Source organism: Malus sylvestris, chromosome 17 (assembly GCF_916048215.2).
Source record: "Malus sylvestris chromosome 17, drMalSylv7.2, whole genome shotgun sequence".
NCBI classification, from domain to species: Eukaryota; Viridiplantae; Streptophyta; class Magnoliopsida; order Rosales; family Rosaceae; genus Malus; species Malus sylvestris.
In genome coordinates, this window is record NC_062276.1 from 27068381 (window position 1) to 27085665 (window position 17285).

Below are 17285 nucleotides of genomic sequence, written 5' to 3' on the forward strand. Positions count from 1 at the left end.
AAATTTAAAGCTAGTAATTTTATGTAATAAAGCCCTTAGTCCTTGGCCTGTATCATTCTCGTGGGGTTGGAGAGAATTCGTCCTCGAATTCGGGTCATCATCTGATTTGGAGCGATAAAATTGACCTTTGCCAATCCAAACAAATAGATATTTGGATTATTTAATATTGACGGTTGAAGTGTAAAAAGCACCCTTAATAGCATACCTTGCAACCTTGACATTCTCTTTCATTTGATTTATTATGTCAACCAAAACTTTGAAAATTCTGAAGTAGAAGACATCAGCCCCAATTGAATCAACATATCCAGAAGTTTCCAATGAACTCATTAAATCATGAAACTCCAACTTCACAAATTCTTTGTAATCAGCATTTTTAATAATTAGACAAAATTCCATATCAACATTCGTTGAACCACACAAGAACTTTGACAACAAACGTGATAAGTACCATATGGAGAACGATCAAACTCGGGAGGAAGATCAAGATTTATGAGACAATCAACTGAATAATTTTCACAACATATTGGACATGAACTATCCAAGCAACGATCAAATATTGGAGGAAGGTCTATATTAAGATCTTCATATAATGGCATATGCGACATGCTCAATATAGCATCACCATGGATCAAGCTGACGCTCTGATACCAACTGATGCAGGGCGCAGCGGATAGAAACGAAATAAAATGATAGATAAGATTGATAGGTAGGGTCCACTATCTCCTAGTGGGAGGAGAGACCTAAAAACCCTAAGAACTTTGGTTCTAGTACCAGCCTACAACGTAGACACTATAAAGAATAAAGCAACATACTCTTAAACAAGAGAAAGACACATAAAAACGAGTTTACAACTCAAATATCAATATGATAATTCAAACAACATCTCCCCTTCTTCTTTACAAATACAAGTATTTATAGGCTTGCAACTTAAAATGAAAAATATGAAAAGACATAAAAAATAAAGGTTTGCAATATGACTCCTAAAAAACTAAATGATTTCATAAAATGTCATTAACTCAAGAATTCCATAAGCCACAAATTTAAAGCTAGATACATGCATTATAACTCTAAAAATGCATGTATTATATTATAAAACTTAAATCCCAGGTGCTAGTAATTTTATGTAATAAAGCCTTTAGTGTGATATCCTACATCGCCCAGGGGAATGGATCATGTAAACCTTATATGTATATTCCCATCTCTACCTAGCACAAGGCTTTTTGGGAACTCATTGGCTTCGGGGTTTATCGGAACTCCGAAGTTAAGTGAGTTCGCGCGAGATCAATCCCATGATGGGTGACTCAGTGGGAAGTTCTCATGTGAGTTCCCAGAAACAAAACTGTGAGGGCGTGGTTGGGGCCCAAAGCGGACAATATCGTGCTACGGTGAAGTTGAGCCCGGGATGTGACAATTTGGTATCAGAGCTAATCCATGGCCAGAAGTGTGCCGATGAGGACATCGGGCCCCTAAAGGGGGTGGATTGTAACATTCTACATCGCCTAAGGGAGTGGATCATGTAAGCCTTACATCACCCAAAGGAGTGGATCTTATAATCCTTATATGTATATTCCCCATATCTTCCTAGCACGAGGCATTTTGGGAGCTCACTGGCTTCGGATTCCATTGGAACTATGAAGTTAAGCGAGTTAGGGCGAGAGCATTCCCAATATGTGAGTTCCCATAAATAAAACTGTAACACCCGCCCCCTAATTATAAAGATTTATGTTTGTAATTACCCCTAAATGTTTTAAATATATCAATTTCATCCTTTTTGTCTACCAAATCAGGATCCAAAGCACTGGATCCCTTTCTTTCTAAACCTGCCACGTGGCAGCACCCCAAGCAAATTCTCCTTCTTCTCTCTCTGTCCCCCTCTGTGAACCTCTCCTTTCTTCCTTTTTCTTTTTCGTTTTCTGTCTTCCTGTCTCTCCTTGTCGGCTCTCACTTCTCTCCCTTCTCTGCACCGCAAGCACACACGCACAGGCACACGAGTGTGCGAGGAAGAACCATCACCCTTCACCATCTCGTCCTGCTCTCTCTCTCTCTCTCTCCCTCTTGTTCCCGCGACCCCAGAAAACCGGAAAAGGGACTCCGGCGAGATTTTTCAATCTTCGATTAGGTAAGCCCCTAATTATCTCTATTTCGTCCTTGAATATTGCTGGAATGACTTTTAAATTAGATTATTTCTTGATTTTGGAGGTTTTTAGGATGAAACCACCACGGGTGTAGGCACACCCATCTCCGGCGACTTTCGAGAGAATTTCCGGCCAAACCACGGCGAGTTGGCCGGCGTGCAAGGTATCAATCTCTTCGTCTCGTCAAGTACTATAACTTTCCTTTTTGTTTCGCTTGATTTCGTTGAGTATTGTTAAAGTTATGGCCGTTTAAAGTTAGGTGATTTTCCGGCCGAATTCCGGCTTCCTCTCCCATTGGGTCCAGCGACCCACCAAAAACCAAGGCCTTTGGGCCTTCCTTGCCGAGCCCAACCCTCTTGGTTGTGAGGCCTTTGGGCCTTTGTGTGTGTGTGTGTGTTATGAGGGCTTGCCTTGTGCAGCCCGTGTGTGTGTGTGTGTTTTAGGGTTGTGTAGTGTGTGAGTGTGTGAGTGTGTGAGTGTGTGTGTGTGTTGTGTGTGAGTTTGGGCTTAAGCCCAAACCACCCCTTTTCACCCTAAACCCTTTTAACCCAAAACCTTAGAATTCCAAAACCCAATAGATCATAATCCTATTTAACCTAAACCCTAATCTGGATTTCAAGCCTAAAACCCGTTAGACCTAATTTGACCTTTGACCGGGGTCAACGTTGACTTTAGGGTTGACTTTTCGGGTTTTCTTCCGAGACCCTTCTTAGGGTAATTCGACGTTCTGAATCCGTTTCTGACGTCCGTTTTCCCAAATTCAATTTCTATTATATAGTTTTATTAATTGGACCATTTATGTGCTTAGGGGCGATTATCTGTGGCGTTCCTTCTTCGATAGTTTGCGTGGCTCTTCGGCGGCTAAGTACTGTGAGTGGACCCCTTCTAAAATGCATGTTTTATAGTAGAAATGCATACATGAAAAGCATGATTTGATGATTACGTTTTATGAAACGTTTTGTGAGATAACATGCTTACTAAGGCTACTTTGAATTATTACTATTTTTCCTATAACCCGTGTTCTTATAGAATATCTGATGGATGACGATATGATATTTAGAACATGTTTCAAACACCTCTTTATAGTATAGATGATGGATGACTTTATACTATGAAGTTGTTTTTCAATATATATATGTTCAATGGTTTTGTACCTACCTAGTGGTCCTTTCCGCTACGGGACGTAGGGATAGATTCTGGTCCGTTCCGGGCGACGGTTTGGTGTTGGCATAGGGCCTGGAGTATGTTTCCTCTGGCTATTTAGCACAGGGACGGGGAGCCGGCATGGGGCCTGAAGTGTATTTTCCTCTGATTGTTTGCTCAGAGACGGGGAGCCGGCATGGGGCCTGGGGGTTATCGGACAATTCACTAGTGATTATTATATATACAAGTTATGATTTGAGACACTGCACATCATGCTAGGTTTCGGAAAACCTATGTTTATCATTAAATATGTGTTTTCATAAAACCTGGGGGTTAGTACGTTGATAACTGTTTTATTATATATATATCAACTTGGTCCACTCATGTTTGTTTTGCGCCCCCTTCAGGACTTAGAATCGAGGCATACAATCCCGGCATCCAGGCACTTCCGCATCGGTATCTTCGAGTCCCCTCGGTGTAGGACCCATTCCTTTGTTAATCTAATTTTATATTATTTCCCTTAGTGTTCTAGTTAGTTATATGCTTTGAACACGTTCCTTAAATGCATATTCATTATTCTTTTATATTTATAAGTCTTAATTATTCCTTGTTTTCAGCAATTGCACTCAATAAATGGCTTTCGTCACCCTTCGGGTGTCGGCCAGCACGTGACCATCCCTTTGTCCCTAGGACATCGGGATCGGGGCATGTCAAAAACCGTGAGGACCTGGTCGGGGTCCAAAGCGGACAATATCGTGCTATGGTGGAGTTGAGCCTGAGATGTGATGGGGGCCCGGGCCAGGATGTGACATTTAGTCTTTGGCCTGCATCACAATCACACCCCAACACCTAATTGGCTATTAAATTAAATATTTTTGTGTTATGCAATTCAGTTCAGTTCGACTCAGTTCTAGATATTAAGAATTGAAACCAACCGTTTTTTAGCTTGTAGTTCAATTTCAAACCTAAACCATTTCAAAACTGCAAAAATCAAATAGTTTAGTGTGGTCCAGTTTGGTCCTTCTTTAGGAATTTGGATCCTCGCCGGATCCTCTTTGTGAGGATCCCATAGATCCGTCAATCCTGTCCGTTTATCGTACATCATGAACTACGAGAATTAACAATTATAGAAGAACTTTTTCAAGTAGAAAGGTCTAGGATATTGTAAGCCAGTGAACTACGAGAATGCCTCCAAATAGAGTCCCTTTCCATGAAAGTCACACGCTGGTATTTAATGAAATTGTGAAGGAAATTAAAATTAAACGGACGTGTCATATTGTTAATTGTAAATATTTTAAATGGTAAATGTACATAATTTAGATAAATTGAAGCAAAAATCGAGTTATAAATGTTTAAATGGAGAAATTTAAGTTTTAACGAAAACATGAGATTAAAGTCGAGTTCCATGTAAAAGTATGTAATAAAGGAAGGGGCAAATATGTAATAAGTGAGAAGTCCTTATTCTATAAAATGACCCATCACCCTCACAATTGGAAGAGGCCAATGCCTAGGCTATCAGAGACCTCACTCTCTCCCTCAGAGGCTCTGAATCTCTCTCCCTCATTTCTCAGATAAATACATAATCAGTGTGGACGTAGCCCAAACCTCGGGGTGAACCACGATACATCTTGTGTTATTTACATTACTTGCAGATTCACGGTCGGATTTACGTTATTCCAAGACCTCTGGTTTTGTGCATCAACAAAGTTTTAACGAAAACATGAGATTAAAGTCGAGTTCCACGTAAAAGTATGTATTTTCAACGGATCCCTTTCACTTAATCCTTATCATCAAACAATTCGGGCCTTTGAAATTTAATTCAACGGTTAAAAATACGGGCCCACTCTAAAAGTTATAATAACTTTAGTCGTTGGATCAAATTTTAAGAGATCGAATTATTTGATGAAGAGAATTAGGTGAAAGGAAAACTAATGAAAATGACTTGAAAACTTTGAATTTTAATCAAAATGATAAAAATGTGTTGTAAATGAATAGTATCAAAAATAATTTTTAAAGTAAAAATATCGTTTTCGTTAAAATAAACAGTACCAACTGTTTCGATAAAACTTCATTAAAAATGGTGTGTACTATCCACACACCCCAAATTACTTCTCACACACCCTTGTTAATTTCTATTCGTTGATCTTCTTCAATTCATCCTATCCGACGGCCAAAAATTAGAAGGGTGTGTGAGAAGTAAAATGGGGTGTGTGATATCACATCCAAATAAATGTCTCTAATGCATCGGGAATGTCAACCATCCAGTAGTAGAAAGAGGGCTTTCCCTCACAGTCACTGGCTCACTTCTGTAACAATCTGATAGGCCTGAAGGCACGTGATCGTCACCTCACCTCACCTCACCTCGGAACCAGTATCTAGGGCTTCCTACTGAGTGCTGAACGTTCTACTCTCTCGCCCTAAGAAGAAGACGGAGAGGAAGAGAGACCCATTTGCCCTCATCGACTGTCGCCCTCCAATGTAAGTCTCTCTCTTTTTCTCTCGCTACAATCTGCGCTTTTGAGCTGAAGATTTCTTTGATTATATCGATCCTCTGCTGTTTGCATGTTGAAATGTGGCCTCAAATTTTGTGGGTTAGCGAATTCTGTATATATTTTTGAGGGTTAAGTCCAGATTGTTACCCAATTTTCAAAAGTTGATTCCAATCTGGTCCTAAGCTTTTAAAACATTCCAAATAACTACCTAAAGTTTTGAAAAAATGGACATCTATTAGGTTCACTAGCGTTCAGAGACATGGACAAAAGGAGATTTGAATCTCCAAATTGACGCGATGTAGAGCAAATTTATGGTTTAACTGGGCTCAAATGGGTTAATTTGGGGATTAGAACTCCAAAGACGTCGATTAGTGAAAACTAATCATATAGTGCTAGCAACGTCATCACTTAATGTTGGTAAAGTTCCAGGTCACCTACCAGATGTCTAATTTTCAAAACATTAGTTAGTTATTTGGAATGTTTTAAAAGGTTGAGACTAATTTGGAATCACCCAGAAAAAGGTTGGGTAGCTTTTTGTACTTTACCTTTTTTTTTATGGGTAACATTTAATTCAATTCAATGTCGCATTTGAAATGTTGTTTATGAGATTGAAGATTGAAGCATAAAATTGATTTTTGAAATGTCGTTTATCGCATTTCAAAATACTTTGTTCACAGAGTTTTGTTAAATGAGGGAAACTGTTCAATTTTTTGGGATTCTGTTGAGAAACTGTTCTGATTCTTGAGTAATTTGCAGATTGAATTCATTAGTTTAAACACACTTAAAGCATTTGATTGTCTGTTGAATTTTTCCTTTTGCTCAAAATTTTTATTACTTTGACCTTTCAGAGTGACATCATGTTGTAATGGCCATTAAACTCCTACAAAGTATTCTGGTTTTGTGGGTTCGGAGTTTTATGGATTAGCCAAACTAAGTCCGTTTTCTAACAATGATTTGTGATGCTTGTAGACAATCCAGATGGACTACAGCTCTGAAGATGAATCTGATATTAGTGATTCCGAGATCCATGAATACAAAGATAAACCCTATGAGCTGTTGCGGGAGGGAAAATATAAAGTAAAGGGTCCTAATGGGACTCTTAGATGCCCATTTTGTGCGGGGAAGAAGAAACAAGATTACAAATTCAATGAACTCTTCCAACATGCTTCAGGGGTGGCCAAAGGTTCTGCTCTCAGAAATGCGAAACAGAAAGCCAACCACCTTGCCTTGGCAATCTACTTGGAGAATGACCTAGCCAGCGAAGGAGAACAAATACAACGTCCAATTTTACCGGCACCTGTCGCACAGCAAGAAAAGCAAGAAGATCTCTACGTGTGGCCTTGGACTGGCATTGTTGTAAACATAGTGAGCCAGCCAAAGGATGGGAAAGATCTTCTAGATTCTGGATATTGGATGAGAAAGTTTTCAAAATGTAAACCTTCAGAAGTTCATACTTTGTGGAACGAAGGCGATCCTGCTGCATGCGCTGTGGTATATTTCAGTAAAGATTGGAGTGGTTTTGGGAGTGCTACTGATTTTGAGAAGATGTTTGAGACCGACTGTCAAAGTAAAAAGGATTGGAATGCCAGAAAGGAACAGCCTGGCTCAAGCATCTATGGGTGGTGCGCGCGCGCTGATGATTATCATTCCCAAGGGCAGATAGGAGAGTTTCTTCGCAAGACAGGAGAGCTTAGAACGGTGTCTGACATTGTACAGGAAGCAGCTAGAAAAAGAAATGATGTTGTGGCAAGCCTGGCCAATAAAATTGATATGACAAATGAGAATCTGGATGAACTGCGTTACAAGTACAATGAGAGGACACTGTCCTTAAGTAGGATGCTTGAAGAGAAAGATCGGCTGCACAATGACTTTGTTAAAGGTTTTTTCCTGGCCCTTCTCCTGTGCTTTGTTTTTTGATGGGCATGTGTGAAGCACATGCTTGTGTTTAAACATGCCTATGCGTTTGTGGTGAATTTTATATCTTTGCTTGATTCTCTTATATATATGGCATTGTTGGGGTTCCTTGACTAACTGTTTTCGAGTATATTAGAAACGAGGAAGATGCAGCAAATGGCAAGAAATAATGTTCAGAGAATTTTGGAGGAGCAAGAGAAATTGAATTATGAGCTGGAGTCTAAGAAAAAGAAACTTGATACCTGGAGCAAAGAATTAAACAAACGTGAAGCAGTGACTGAGCGTGAGAGGCAAAAACTTGACGAGGATAAAAAGAAGGTAACATATATCACATACTTGTACCACTCCATATTTTGCATTGTAATAATTTAAGGTAAGCATTGAATCTACTTGTTTATCAGCAGTCCATATGTTGCATTTCTTTTTTATTTACCTGTATTCTGTCAATTAGCTACAAAAACAGACGAATTTTGTCTAGTTGGATTTAATTTTATTAGTTATTCAGGTCTGTAGATATTTCAAGAATTTGAATTGTCAAATTCTATAACTTGATGAAAGCTGTTTTACCTACTCAATCATTAACTGTTCCAAGTATAGCTTAATTAATGGAGTTGGAACCGACTAAATTCCTATGCAGTTATAGGAGTCTGAAAGAGTTCTACACCTCTATAAATGGGGCTAATTGTATGCATGTTTAATCAAGTAGTATTAGAATCATTTCCTGTCTGTATAAGATTTAAGTCATGCCCAGTTTCATATTTGATTAATGGGAGACTGGAACAGTTTGAGACCTCAATAGAAGGGTTTAATTGTCTGCATTAGGAGTTAAGTAGTAAACAGTTAGTCGGCGTTTGTCATAATGATTCATTATATCCATTTAATTTCTGGGATGCATCAAAATTATGTGAGTTCTGCTTCATATTGGTTTTTATTTTATGGGGGTTGCGATATCCAGTTTGGTTTGTAAATTGGTCAAGAGTTTATCGTCATAATCATACAAGCTAAGCTCCTGTAAACTTGTCTAGTAATTAAAACACAGGCATGTACATAAGCATTGCCATGTGCTAAAGAAATCAAATTTAGAAATGCACAGCCAGTAGGTAAAGCCGTTTCTTGGTTTGTGTTCTGGGTACTAAAATAGTTTCTGCCCTTCCAGAATGATGAGAGAAACAATTCACTCCAATTGGCTTCCGAGGAGCAGAAAAAGGCTGATGAGAGTGTCTTGAGGCTGGTTGAAGAGCAAAAGGTGTGAAATGTAGTATTAAGCTCAATAGGAAAAACTTCCTTGCTATATCTGTGTTTCTATGGGTTTCACTGACTAGGAATCTGAACTTTTCAGAGAGAAAAAGAGGATGCCTTAAATAAAATACTTGAGTTAGAAAAGCAACTGGATGCTAAACAGAAGCTAGAGATGGAGATTGAAGAGTTAAAAGGGAAATTAGAGGTGATGAAGCATCTGGGGGATCAAGATGATGCTGCAGTTCAATCGAAGATAAAAGAAATGGAAGATGAATTGGGGGAAAAAGTTGATGAACTTGAGGATTTAGAATCTCTAAATCAAACTCTTATCACCAAAGAACGCCAAAGCAATGATGAGTTACAAGAAGCTCGTAAAGAATTAATAGCGGTATGCATTTCTTCCTCCTTATTATTTTGAACTTTGTTTATTGATAATTATATTTATTTTATATACCCTGCTATAAGGATGTCCACACTGTAAGAAAAGTAAGGACCATATTGTTGGGGCTGGACCCACACAGTAGTTCCACAATGAAAACTGTATGGTTTTTTAAGTGCTCAATTAAGATCATCCAAGAAAACCAACCGAAGTGGAACTGGTTTAGCCATTTTGGTTATCATCTGATCATTACTTGGTTTGTTGAAACACTGTTTGCCAATTTCTTTGTTGAAAGACAGTAGGTTTTAGATGTTTTTTATTTTTCGCGAGGATGATTATTGGGAAGCCTTAAAATATATGGTTCAGATCATTGGACCCTTCGCATTTTATTTTTTCTTCATAATCTTTTGTTTCAGTGTAGAGGTCGCACTTGGTGCGATGGCAAGTGCCTTCGCCCATGAGCGGTAGGTCTCGGGTTCGAGACTTGGGAGCAGCCTCTCCATAAATGGGGGTAAGGCTAGCCGACATTCACCTCTCCCAGACCCTGCGTAAAGCGGGAGCTTTGTGCACTGGGTACGACCTTTAATCTTTTGTTTCAGTGTATTGACAGGGTTTATTAATCTAGGTGGGGAAGAGTTAACTTGGCCAAAAACATGAGAGCTGATTCCTAAACTCTAAATGGTTACAGTTTATTTAACATAATTTTACTCGCTGGTAGATTGGTGGGATCCCACGTTCGTGAAGTCACCTTTATAATGGTGGACTATATATGTACATGTATGTTTGTGTGTGCGGATAGAGATATTCTTTTATTAGATTGTCTCACAAGTTATGCTTCTTGATTATCAAACTGGAATAGTGACAAGGTGGAACCATCTTAATTTTGTACTTTGATTGATAGTTTGGCAATACAACACACAAGAACCCATTACTCTCTCTCTCTCTTTCTCTCACTATATATATATATATATAATTATATACACATGTTTATTTATTTGTTTTGTATAGACACAAACTTATGCATACTTTTGATATTCTATGAAACGTATATCCCACTTTATAAGGTTAACATAATGACTTATTATGATTATTCTTTCCACACTACATTGCCTTGGAAGGTAATGGAATCGGAGGCTAGGAAAAGTACATTAAGAAAGAAAAAGAAATGGCCAAAGCGCTTTAGAGTGATGAGTTAATAATGTGTGATAAATTCTGTTTAAGTAATCATCTAATCTCACGTGCTTTTTGTTTGGCTTAATCTTGTGGCTCAGACCAGAGTATCATATAGAGTTTGGAAATATGCTGCTAGTTGTGTTTTCTGTTTGGCATAATTGTGTGGTTCATACTTATAAAACGAAAATACTTGAAAAATTATTTGTAATTAGCATATTTTCATCATATGATAATGAGAGATAATGAAGTCATGAAAGCTCTTACTTTTTATCCAGGGTTTGAGTGAAATGTTGAGTGGTCGATCTAATATTGGGATAAAGAGAATGGGTGATCTTGATCAGAAGCCCTTCATGAACACATGCAAGGAACGATTCACTCTTGAGGAAGCACAGGTGCAGGCCTCCACTCTATGCTCCTTGTGGCAGGATAATCTGACAAATCCTGATTGGCATCCTTTCAAGGTTATAACAGTCAATGAAGAGCCCAAGGTATGTCTTTTGAATACCATCAAATTGATGGTTTCCGAACTCATTTATTAACCAACAATGAAAGTGGAGATGTGCACTCCAACTTGATGTGATATCATGATAAAAAGCTTATCTAGTAACTCATTATTTCAAAACACACTTACACACTATATTCCTATTTTGTTTTCAACCATTTCTTGGTCTTTTAGTTATCATTATACCAATTCTGAAACATAAATTAGTATTTTGCAAGAACTAGGCACCCTTTCTTTGTTGATCTTTCCTGCACTTGAGATTCTTTCATGTCCCACTATCACCCTGCCTGTCTACAAAAGATTCAAACATGGAACAACAAGGCCTTATCCCACTAAGTGAGGTTGGCTGTATGAATCCTAGAACGCTACTGTGCTTTGCACCAAGTCTTCTGTTACCTTGCATTTTGACATTGATATGTGTATTTTTTTCCTTATACCTGGGCATGAATCAGAGTTGCCTTATTGATAACTCTGTAATATGAGTGTTTTTTTTCCTCTGTTTTGTGTTCAAAGATATTGGGTAAAAGTTTTGATGAATAACAATTTCCTTACTGGGGATACAATGAAGAAATTTTTTTAGAGATTCAAGTTTTTATGCATGTGAAGATGCTATATGTAATTATGTTATTGTCGTGTTAAATCGCCCCTTCATTAGGACAATTGGAAGGTGGTTAGAAGATGATTAATTTGCTGAGATGCAACGTGATACAGGAAATACTTGATGAGGAAGATGAGAAGCTACGGAATCTGAGGGAGGAGTGGGGCAATGAGATACATGAGTGTGTCGTTACAGCCTTGAAAGAACTTAATGATTACAATCCAAGTGGGAGGTATGTTATCTCTGAACTTTGGAACTTTAAAGAAGGAAGGAAAGCTACACTGAAGGAGGTTATCAGTTTTGTCTTAAAGAGTATTAAGACACTCAAGCGAAAGAGAACATGAAGCGAAGGTTAGTTTCATTATTATTTGGAAGTTGATTTTTTCTCAATATATTGGATTGTTGTCCTCTTGTTGGGGGTAATTTGTTAGATTAAAAAAATGTCTGTTTTCGTATTGCCTTGTCGAATTCACTATGAAACGTGATTTACTGTTAATTTCATTTTCTGGTTTGATGCGTTCATTATTACACCAATGATTGCAGCTGTTATTTAAAATGATTATTAGAAATTTGATAGAGACATACATTTGACGTCCTTTGCAATACATCAAACCACTTTAGATATTGCTGTTGATTCGTGTTCCATTTTAATCAGTTTGTCCTTTGAAAATTAAGAGGCTCAAGTTTGGAGACATGTTTCACTCAGTGTAGAGAATATGTAGGTTGTGGTGGGGATAATGGTTGATTGAAAAGCAATTCTCGAGTCTTGCAAAAGAAAAACAAAACAAAATACATTTATGTTTAGCAATTTCTGTCTAGTAGAATTCCTGTTAGAGCAAGTGTGGTGGGGGTTCTGCCTTTCTGGTGTTCTTGTATTATAAAGTTTGTAGGGGAACTAGTAACTTATGATTTTCTTCTGTTCATATTTTGTATCTCTATGCATCTTGTACGAATTCAACCTCAGCATATTGTTGTTGCAAACACTCAATTGCGTTTAAATGACTTGAATCTCGAGGATTCGGGTAACACATTTGTGTATGGAATCAACTGTTGGAAACAAAACCATTCTTCCAACCATTGTAAAGATTTGTTTCTCATACAATGTGAGGTGTGGTGTGGCAGGCCTGGTAGCAAGAGGGCAGAAGAGGAAATCCAGAGCAGCGAGGGTCGATGGTAAATCTACAACCAGCGGTTGGATCGGATGGCAGGGAAATCATGTTTCGTAGGGATTCTACTTTGTCTAGTTGCATCTACTGTAGTACTTGTGAACCTCTATTGACGACTCTATTGACGACTCTATTGACTACTCTATTGACTACTCTACTACTTTTGAATTATGAATGCCAAGAGAGTACCTCCTGGACAAAATAATTATTATTTGATGTTGTTGGATTGGAGATTCTGATTCCGGCGCGAAAATTCTGTTTCCAATCAGAAAAATATTTTGGAGCAAAGTTGGATGCAAATGTGGTGCATGTAGCTATTTTGATTTCTGATCCAACCCAAAGCTCGGTTGAATGATACTTGTATTTTTTAAATGGAGGAGTATGGAGCATTGTTCTAAAAATCTTTGCCTAGGTTTGGAGCCTAGGCGTTAGGCGACTGACCACCGTTCCGGTTAGTCCTTAGGCATTTGAAAATTAAGAAAATGCGTATAGATCCACTTAGGCGTTTGCTTAGCCCGCCTAGGCATGCACTTAGGTTGTGATTTTCACTTTGACAAAAAAATTTTAACTTTCATTTTGCATTTCAATTTTTCAATAATATTTAAGTGACTTGTTGAATACTTAGATGAACACTCATTATATGTTTGTCCCTCATATTTTCAATATGTTTTAATACTTTATAATTTATGTCATTTTATTTTGCAATTTATGTATTCCAATAAATTTACATAAATATATAATAAATTTACATAAATCTGTCTGGTCCAGCCCTCGCCTAGCCACCCAGGTGCTAGATCCCAGCCCATTGCCCTGACAAGTGCATAACGTCTTTTAAAACCTTATTTTAGAGGTGATTTAATAATTGAAATCGTTCAATTCTTAGCTTGTCTTTGAAGAATTATCTAAGTCAAAATTCTCAAAAGTCAGTAATTATTTAGACTCTAAGATTATCCGATGTTTCATTTCTTATTTATTTTTATTGATAGTATGTCGAGAAACATGCAAGTGATGGATCACACACTGGGAATTATCTTTTTAATCTAATGCGTTCCGTTCACTTTTCCTTTCCATTAGACAAAAACTTTCATGGCACATAACGTCATGCTTACTTTTAGTACTTGCCACGAGACATGCTTAAATGTGCCAAATATACTATTACGGTGGTAGCATACACAATCTTAAATGTGCCAAATAAAAATCCTTTGTCTTTTAAAAAAAAAAAAAATTATATTATCGCTTTTGTATTTATTATCTCTGTTTGTTCTTTCTTCTTCTCTTTCTCTGCCTCTCGTTCGGCGCAAGAAGCCAAGAACAAACCAAAAACACAACCAAAACAAAAAAATCTGGAAGCACATCTTCTCTCTCACCATATCCCTCTGTTTCTCTCTCTCTAGAAACCTCGCTTTCTGGCTTCCTTCTTTTTTGAGCCCGCAAGTTCTCAGTCCTACCCACCGTCGGATTTGTGATGCCATGTTGACGTTCCTTTGATTCGAGGTTGGTTCTTATTTTTTGTGTGTTTATATATAATCTAATGCATATTTCGATCAATTAATCAAAAGCTTGGAGTTTTGTTGAATGATTTTTTATGGGTTCGTATCGTTTTTAATTGTTTTTGTAGCAGAATTGATTGGGGTTTATGTAAATCTAGTGGATTCAATTGGATCCGCTACGTGCGTTTTTGATTGAATTTGTCACTTGGGGTTTTCAAATCTCGCGGCCGTAGTCGAAATTCTTGGTGGGTTTTTAGTTTTTACAGAGGAATGCCGCTCTTACCGAAAATCGATTCGATTCATATTCGTGAGGTGTGGAACGACAATCTGGAGGAGGAATTTGCTTTGATACGCAAAATTGTCGATGATTATCCGTATGTCGCCATGGACACCGAGTTTCCGGGCATTGTTATTCGTCCGGTGGGCAATTTCAAGAACGGTTACGACTACCATTACCAGACCTTGAAGGACAACGTGGATATGCTCAAGCTGATTCAACTCGGCCTCACGTTTTCCGATGAGCAAGGGAATTTCCCCTCTTGTGGAACTGATAAACAATGCATTTGGCAGTTCAATTTTCGCGAGTTCAATCTCAATGAGGATGTATTCTCCAGTGATTCTATTGAGCTTCTGCGCCAAAGCGGCATCGATTTTAAGAAGAACAACGAAAAGGGTATTGATGCAAAGCGGTTTGGGGAGCTCCTAATGTCGTCTGGGATTGTGTTGAATGATAACGTGCATTGGGTCACCTTCCATAGCGGCTATGATTTTGGTTACTTGCTAAAGCTTTTGACCTGCCAGAACTCGCCCCAAACTCAAGCAGGGTTCTTTAATTTGATCAACATATACTTTCCGAAAATATACGATATCAAGCATCTGATGAAGTTTTGCAATAGCCTCCATGGCGGGTTGAACAAGCTTGCGGAACTGTTGGAAGTGGAGAGAGTTGGCATTTGTCACCAGGCAGGTTCGGATAGTTTGCTCACGTCCTGTACGTTCAGAAAACTGAAGGAGAGTTTCTTTAGCGGTTCGATGGAGAAGTATGCTGGTGTCTTGTATGGTTTAGGTGTGGATAATGGACAGGATACTTTCTGAAGAGAAAATAACAGGAAAAAGAGAACATGATGAGAAAGCTGGTTTCTTTCTTAACCTTGTCTGTGTCTGATACTGCATCTTCATGTACAATTTTTGGCACAACTTTGGTACTTCTCATTGCTTGCACTTTTTTTCGATTATTCGACTCACGGATTGGGTTGCATTTGCATATAAAAGCATGGTTTGGCTGTTTGTTTTGTAGACTTTGAAGCATCCGTTCAAGATAGGTTAACTCAACTGTTGACGTGTGTAAATTATGGCTAAAACCCTTATTCTGTCTGCCTTCTCCTATAATAACGCACCCTTAATACGCTTTCATAGAGAAAAACACACTCTTTTTGACGAATAGATGGCGACCTTGAAGTTTTAGAGCTCTCCTGCATCAAAGGAGGGTATTCTCCATCATCTTTTCCATTTTCTCCATCTTCTTCTTGTGTAGGTAGATTCGAGTCACACAACAATTCTGTTGGGCTAATACATCTTGGAGGGGAAGTTGAGGGATACAGTGTTGCATCAGTTGCTGGACTTTGTCAAACCGTAGTGGGCTTGAATCTCTATAAAAAAAAAAAAAAACGAAACACTCGTGTCTTAACCTAATTGTTCACGTGTTTCTTAAAATAATATTATTTCATTGTAGTATTATACCATAATTTCCTCGTAATAATTTTCCCACACTTATGATATGCAACTAGGGATCCCATGGAATTTCTAATGAATATTTTGGTTTAAATTCACCCATTTCTACTTCAAGCAAGCCAAATTCACATTCTAAGGTTTTCTTGCGGCCTTCCACCACAATTTGAGGCGCAGCCGCAGTTGTTCTATTTTGAAAACAATGAACAAATCCAAGGCCTTGATTAGCGCCATTCAACGTTTTTCTCTGCTTCGACTTTGTGACCAATTAGGGTTTAGATTTTGGTTTTTTAAATTGGGTGTAAAGATCAATTTACATATTTTTTTTGAACAAACGATATTATCTACGTTAAGAGAGTAGGAGAGTGGACTAAGCGTAAATACAATATAAGTGTAAAGAGTAAGTTGAGTGTAAAAAATAATAATATGGGTTCAAATATTTCATTGACCGTATTGGTTTTATTTTGCCTTACTATATTTTTGGAAAATAATAATATGTATATCCTAGTAAAGTTCCCACTCCACTACATTGTGGTCAACTTACATAGTTTTGTCATTCTTAAAAGTTAAGGGGAATTGATATGCTTTTTAATTTTTGATCTGAAATGATGTGTGTTGTGTGATAGCTGACATGACATGACAAGATTTTATTTTATTTTTTGTAGATTTAAAATGGGACCTGGATCCCTTTCAGACCCAATAAATCTGAGCCTAAGGATCAAATAATCAGAGTCGTTGAAATTTGATTCAACGGCTACAAATAGAAAATCTCTTTAAAATTTATAATAATTGTAGCCGTTTGATCAAATTTCAACGGCCCAAATCATTTGATTCTTAGGCTTAGATTTGTTAGGTCTGGAGAGGATCCGGTTCCTTTAAAATGTTACTCATTTAGAGTCCCTAAATAGGGGTTTAAATCCATTAAAACAATTAAAAGAGTCTGAGTCATCTCACTGTCTCTTTTTCGATACGGTTACTTTTTTTTTGGCTAAACGATAAATTTTGTCTCTTATTGATGTAGTTACTAATTGATCGCTGACCATATTTTTGAATAAAGGTATTACGAACTAATTAATTAGATTACTTAGTTGGAGGAAATAATTATTTGAATTAACTAGTTGAGTAAATTTAATTTTTCTATATAGAAAATTCATCAAACTTGTCCTAATTCTATGCCTCCAACCAGGATACAGTTTTTAATGACCATATCTAAGAACATATGGCATGTAACTTATTTCACCTAAAATTGGTGCTACAATGACTTTATTAGCCAATACAATACCATCAAAATCATACCATTACCCTCCAAATTCAAATATCACAAGG

General features: G+C 37.7%; 2 protein-coding genes across 3 annotated transcripts; both read left to right on the top strand.

The window, feature by feature from the left end:
* The first annotated feature begins 5548 nt into the window (after positions 1–5548).
* On the top strand, positions 5549–12952 carry LOC126611229 (factor of DNA methylation 1). Its single transcript, XM_050279425.1, has 8 exons — positions 5549–5756; positions 6740–7649; positions 7821–8002; positions 8841–8930; positions 9024–9311; positions 10751–10963; positions 11689–11926; positions 12698–12952. Exons 2-7 carry the CDS (start codon positions 6749–6751, stop codon positions 11917–11919), a joined length of 1905 nt encoding a protein of 634 aa, XP_050135382.1. The 5' UTR covers positions 5549–5756; positions 6740–6748; the 3' UTR covers positions 11920–11926; positions 12698–12952.
* Positions 12953–13993: 1041 nt separating this feature from the next.
* Positions 13994–15563, top strand: LOC126612357 (probable CCR4-associated factor 1 homolog 7). 2 transcript variants are annotated; one of them, XM_050280752.1, is made up of 2 exons: positions 13994–14235; positions 14360–15563. In XM_050280752.1, the coding sequence occupies exon 2, from the start codon at positions 14502–14504 to the stop codon at positions 15324–15326; it is 825 nt and encodes a 274-aa protein (XP_050136709.1). In that variant the 5' UTR covers positions 13994–14235; positions 14360–14501; the 3' UTR covers positions 15327–15563. The 2 variants fall into 2 exon arrangements, with proteins under 2 accessions (XP_050136709.1, XP_050136708.1); XM_050280751.1 differs by having other exon boundaries at positions 14363–15563.
* Positions 15564–17285: the final 1722 nt, after the last annotated feature.

Bases quoted from the DNA above. Each gene is read 5' to 3' on its own strand.
- LOC126611229 (XM_050279425.1), top strand. From the start codon at position 6,749: ATGGACTACAGCTCTGAAGATGAATCTGATATTAGTGATTCCGAGATC. The intron at 8,003-8,840 runs GTAACATATATC...CTGCCCTTCCAG, and splicing joins TTGACGAGGATAAAAAGAAG to AATGATGAGAGAAACAATTC. The intron at 8,931-9,023 runs GTGTGAAATGTA...TGAACTTTTCAG, and splicing joins GGCTGGTTGAAGAGCAAAAG to AGAGAAAAAGAGGATGCCTT.
- LOC126612357 (XM_050280752.1), top strand. From the start codon at position 14,502: ATGCCGCTCTTACCGAAAATCGATTCGATTCATATTCGTGAGGTGTGG.